This window comes from Helianthus annuus, chromosome 11, assembly GCF_002127325.2.
Source record: "Helianthus annuus cultivar XRQ/B chromosome 11, HanXRQr2.0-SUNRISE, whole genome shotgun sequence".
NCBI classification, from domain to species: domain Eukaryota; kingdom Viridiplantae; phylum Streptophyta; class Magnoliopsida; order Asterales; family Asteraceae; genus Helianthus; species Helianthus annuus.
In genome coordinates this window covers 92791624-92797552 of record NC_035443.2, presented here as the reverse complement: position 1 = coordinate 92797552, position 5929 = coordinate 92791624, and the positions used below count along the sequence as shown (strand labels likewise).

General features: G+C 39.5%; 1 protein-coding gene across 1 annotated transcript; it reads left to right on the top strand.

The window, feature by feature from the left end:
• Positions 1-3639: 3639 nt before the first annotated feature.
• Positions 3640-5420, top strand: LOC110888459 (mitotic apparatus protein p62-like). Its single transcript, XM_022135985.1, has 4 exons — positions 3640-3997; positions 4061-4159; positions 4681-4823; positions 5232-5420. The coding sequence occupies exons 1-4, from the start codon at positions 3640-3642 to the stop codon at positions 5418-5420; spliced, it is 789 nt and encodes a 262-aa protein (XP_021991677.1).
• The last annotated feature ends 509 nt before the right edge of the window (positions 5421-5929 follow it).

The following is a 5929-nucleotide window of genomic DNA, read 5'->3' as shown; positions in this document are numbered from 1 at the left end:
ATCAGGAGCTGTTTCGGTTGTTTGTTTCTTGTTGGATGCTTGTTCAGCATCATTTATCGTATCATCTTCACAGTGAACTTCTGTTTCAGGAATAGGTACGGAAGGAGGGTTTCCAACACTATCCTTCAAGGATCCAATCAGGGCCTGTAGGTTTTCTGCAGTCATTAACGTTGATTCTCGAACGGGTTCCTTAACTTTTCAGACGCAATCACTTCCACATCACTGTCGTCATCGGATTCTTCTTCATCTAAGTCTGAGTCAAGAACTTCGGTTTCTATCTCAGCTTCACCTGCAAGCCTTGTAACTCGGATAAGTGGTCTGGGAAGACAATTAGAGAATTCGAAATGCTTAGGAAATGAGATTAGTCCGAAATGTGGCTCGAATGGGAAATGGTTGACAATATATAATGTTTCGGATTGGGCCTGAGATCAATGGGCCTGGCCCAATTTGGAACAGTGGTCCAAATTACATTCAAGAACAATGGGCCGGATCTGATTCGTTTTATCCGAAACAGTGGGTCCCAATCCGAATCAGTGGGCTAGACTATTATTTTATTTACTTTTTCATGACAGAAAACATCCTTTTCAAAATCAATGATCCAACCAACCGAGCAACCTTTTTGTTCAGAAAAACAATAATATAAAATAAAATAAAATAATAATAAAGGGGTAATATAGGGAGGAAATGCCATGGGATCAAATCTTTCTCGAACTGATTAAGGAACATTTTTCAGCACAGGCTTACTTGGACTGGTCCACGCGATTGTTAATATACTTGTCCTCTTAAATCTAACGCTCATCCTTTAACTTTCAACCTCGTGATACGCTTAGGGTAGAATTATGCTATGACATCCGTGTGTCCCATACCAAGACATACCCCCGCGATCAAGGTAAGCAGAACGGTTAATCGTAGCATGTGAGTATACTGAGTCCATCCTTTTGTTTTTACAACACCAGACTTTCTGGTGAACAGGTCAGTAAAGTCTGACGAGGGCTAGGCAAATACCTTTTACGGTATAAATTTGGCTTTACAAGCATACGTAATTCTCCTTTTTATGATATTTTCTTTCGTTTAAGGTTTTGGCCTTTTTTTGCGGCTCTTTTAAGATAAGCTGACTGTGCCTAGGTCTGCGTATAATCTGGATGCAACAGAAGGACAGTCCTGATATCTCGAATGACTCATCAATATAAAGACCCGAAACCACAGACGTTGGTTATCTATCAACGCAGGATTTAAGATCATGAAATCATATACCGTTATATTTATATCACTTGGTATCTCTTTGCTTTTTGAGCGTTAGACCTATCAACACATCGCAGTAGATCCTAGTCTTTTCAGCTTCGATACCTTACATGTGTTAATCAAATTCTTTAGCACGATTTTTTCCCTTAAACAATGCATATGTACATATATGTCTTTTTTTCTCCCCCCCTCAAACAATGAATACGTACATATATGTCCCTCTTCCCCCTTAAATTTGAATTTGTACATCGCACTTTATGCACAAATTTACTTATTTATTTACCTTAGTATTTAAACCCTGTTTTTCTTGTCGCTCAGTCGGTGAAACGCATCATTTTTAAAAGATCCACAAGCACATTGAATCTCGAGATGCTGACAGGTTTTGTAAAAAGATCCGCTGAATTAGCATCAGTGTGGATCTGTTTAAGTTTAATCAATCCTCTGTCACAACAATCTCGAATAAAGGGCATCTTGATATCAATGTGCTTGGTTGTAGAGTGAAAGACAGGGTTTTTGATGATCTGGATAGCAGCATCATTATCAAAATAAGTAGTAGAGATTAGATAAGTCAAACTGTAATCCTTGAGCTGGTGTTGTATCCAAAGAACTTGAGAGCAGCAGGCAGCAGATGCTGCAACGCACTTTGCTTCCGTTGCGAAAGTGAGCTGTTGCTTCTTGCATTGCCATGAGATGAGTCTGTCCCCTAAGAATTGGCATCCAGCCGATGTAGATTTCATATCCCTATCCATTTTTGAATCTGTCATATCGAATTTGGTAAGAACGTCATCAACATATTTGCTTTGATGAATCAAGAAACCTTGACTGTTTAACAAACTTGCACGCCTAGAAACATTTTCACTTCTCTCAACGAGCTCATTTCGAACTTCTTTCTCATCATATACCTCATCATGATCCAGACCTTCAACTTGCTCGAAACCTTGAACTGCAAATCGTGCCTTGTTCCTCACGATCACGCCGGTGTTATCATGTTTGTTTCTGAATACCCAGCGCCTATCAAGAGCACGTTTTCTTTTGGAGAAGAGAACCTCCGTCCCTTTTTCGCACATCTAAGATACGCTCAAAAGGCTGTGCTTCGATTCAGGGATATAATTGACGTTTGAGAAGATGAGAACTCCGTTTTTGACAGGGCCCTTCATAGTTATTCTTCCAGTTTCCCCTCTCGCGAAGTTAACAAATCCACCGTCGAATATCCTTTTTTTGTTAATTCAACTTGGATATGTTTCCTGTCATGTGTCTGGAACAACTACTATCGATAAACCAAATCCCAAAGATAGCCCTCCATAGTCGTTCCTGCACATTTAGCAGAATTAGTTAGAAAGTGGAACCCAGGCCATTGTTGACCTGAGTTGACCATCGCTATCTGTATATGAAACCTCATGAAAGATCATATAACTTTTAGTAGAATTTGAGGTTTGAGGTGAAGATGTAGACGTTGATGGTTGTGAGCACTAAGACTAGGATCCAACAAGATTCTTGGGTTTTCAAATTTTAGAGTCAGTGTTATTTGAAATATTCTTCTTTACAGGTGTCATTTTTGACTTCATTTGATGACTTTGGAACCCATTTGTGTTTGAAAACCTTTGATTGTTCTTGTTTGCTAGATTCCAGTCTCCATCAAAAGGCTTGACTTTAGGAGATCGATTTTTGACTGATTATACTGCATAGCCTTTTGACGATGTGTGTTACCAGAGTAGTAAGGCACGGAAGGACGATTAGCACAACTTCTGGCTATGTACCCCGGAATTCCACAATTAAAACAGGTTTGTCTCTTTGAGAAAAAGACATTCAGTTCAGCTTGTGTTATTCTAGGGAACTGATTGGGTTTCTTCTTTCCACTTAACGCTGATTGCTTGTGTGCATTTTTAACCTTGGATGAAACCTGCTCACAATCATCAGCACAAGTGGTAGTCCAGGAAACGTTGAGCTTGACGGAGCTTTGGTCCCGAGATGATCAGTTCGGTGATAAGAAATGAGTAGAAGTAGAGAACAACACCAAACAGTCACTTATAATCTGGTTTCTATTAATATATGAAAGTTACACACCCGCGAAACTAGTTGGACAACATCTCCTCACTGGGAACCAAAAGCTTGTCCAACACAAGACCCCAAAGCCCATATATATAGGCATGGTGCCTTCGTACGAAGCTGCACTTGGTGCCTTCGTACGAAGCGACTAAGTCTTGTGTCTCTGTACGAACCGACTATGTCGCCCCTTCGTACGAAGGAGCTTATACATCACAAAACCTTTAGTTCGTACTGGAATTCACCCTATTCTATACAATATTCAACACACGCTCTATCTAGCCTATTCACACAGTGGCAGAGATACAAAATATAGATCAAAGAAAGTTCTTACAGAATCCTCGCTTCATACAGATGATTCTCTATGACAAGATAAAGAATCTGGCAAAGGATGAAAAAGACGAGTTGTTATTGGAACACATGACCAATGCTACTCTAGATCGTCTTCAAGTTTACAAGAAGAAGAGTGTTCCACTTGCAAGACTAAAATTTGCATGTATACAAAATCCAGATTACTTCCCACCTCCAGAGGGTAAATGGTGTTATGATGACAGTGACTTGGGTAATGAAGAAAAGAAGATGGAGGATTTTGAACCAAAATGTTGTAAATGGTTCATTAAAGAAGAGGGCAAAAAGAAGAAAAGTAAGAAAGGTACTCCAAAGAAAGTTGCTGCTAAGAAGCTAGTTCAAAGAGCATTAATTGATGAGCGAAGTGATGAAGAAGCTTAGAATGATCAGAATATTGAAACTAGTGAAGCTGGTACTTCTACAACAGAGATAGCTCGTGAAATCGAAGCAGAAGATTTTTGGGGTGATGAAAATATTGAAGGTGGTACAGAAAACGTTGAAGATGATGAATGCACATCTAGTCCGAGTGAGATTGCTTTAACAGAGATGGCACCAAAAACTGGCGATCCTCGTGCCATGTTTTATAAAAATAAGAAAGAAAAGTCAAAGAAAAGGAAGAACAGTGATGACGAGGATGCAACCTACGAGCTTTCTGATCTGGAATTTCGTAAGATGTCGAAGAGAATAAAGAGTGTTGCAAATACGGTTCCTGAAAGGTCAAAAGGGTACGAAAGAGTATAGTGAATGCTGTGAAAGCTACAACTGCTAGTATGCCTAAGATAAGAGAGCCAGGGATTGTTGAAGCTACAACAGCCGAACCGCTGGTTGTTCCAATTCAAACACCGCCTAGATCCCCTGTTCAACAAACAATTCTAGTGCAACAAGAAGTTCTTGTGCAACAAGAAGCGCCACAACACACAACACCATAGCAGCAATCAATGCCCCAACAACAGGGATCGACTACAAAGAAAGCATCTACACCGAGGCAAAAACCACAGTAGTCTAGATATTTTGATTTTACTAGTATTCCTAATTTTGGTGGTCTAGGGTCAACAAACTTGGAAGATGTTCCAGATATGCCATTCTTCGATGATGGTAGAATGAAAGTTAGGGAAGATAAGGTTGAGAAGCTTCCAAAAGAGAAAGCTGCAACAGACGATAAAGTGAAGGATCTTGAAGCTCAAAATGTGGTGTGAAATGATCAAGTTAAAAGTCTTGAAGCTGAAAATGTAGTGTTGAATGACAAAGTGAAGAGTTTAGAAGCAAAGAATGTGGTGTTGAATAATCAAGTGCAAGTTCTTGTATCTACAAATGATCAACTTGTCATTTCTAATGCTATGTTGTTGTCTGAGAATGAGTAGCCGAAAAGAATGGTTTCTGATCATGAGGCTGACAAGAAGCTAAAGACGAAGTAGATGGATATGTTGGTTGTTGTCTTCGAGAGCCGAATGGGTATAAGAGTTAAAGCAGAGTTTGATCAAGTTGAAATCCGAAGAGCTGAGGCTCGGAGGATCGACCGAGAAAGATTAGCAACTGAAGTAGCGGCAATAACTTCTAAAGATAAAGGGAAAGTAGATGATATTCCTGACATTACTTAGTTCAAGTTAATCGGTGAAACACAAAGGCTTGCTGAAATTGCAAGGCGTCGTAAGAAAGATGGCGAGAACGACGAAGATGAAGAAGATGATGACGTGTTTAAAGACTTAGATGATCCTACCATTCATCCAAAAGACAACAATGATGATAATGATGATGATGATGATCAGGGTGGTGGTAATGCTTTTTAGATTGTAATTCGTTCTGGTGATAATCGTTTGATGGACTATATGAACGATAATCAGAATGAGGAGAGAGAAGATGAACACTCTAAGGGAGAGAGTGGATCGGGTGCTCAAAAAGATGAAGAATCTTCCAGAATCCTCACAGTGGTTACCCCACTAACTGTTGTTGTTCTGGGAGATAGGCCGAAAAGTATTTACCTTTGTCACGATGTAGAGGAAGGCGAATTCATTCGTACCTACACTCGTGAAGAGATTATGGAGATGATGGGCATAAATGATGAATCTTTCAAGTTTGACTTTGAGAAAGAGTTAGATGAAATCAATCCTCATGAACTAGAGAACTATGTTTTGAAAGATATTCCTAACACAAACGATCTTGATGATGTTGTTGTTGAGGATGATTCTGATGATGAATCTTTCAGATACATGGGTGAAGGGTTAGAGGACTTCCCAACACTCAAAGAGTTATTCTCTATGCATAACAAAGAATTGTTGCGTAGGAAAGTTGAAGAAAG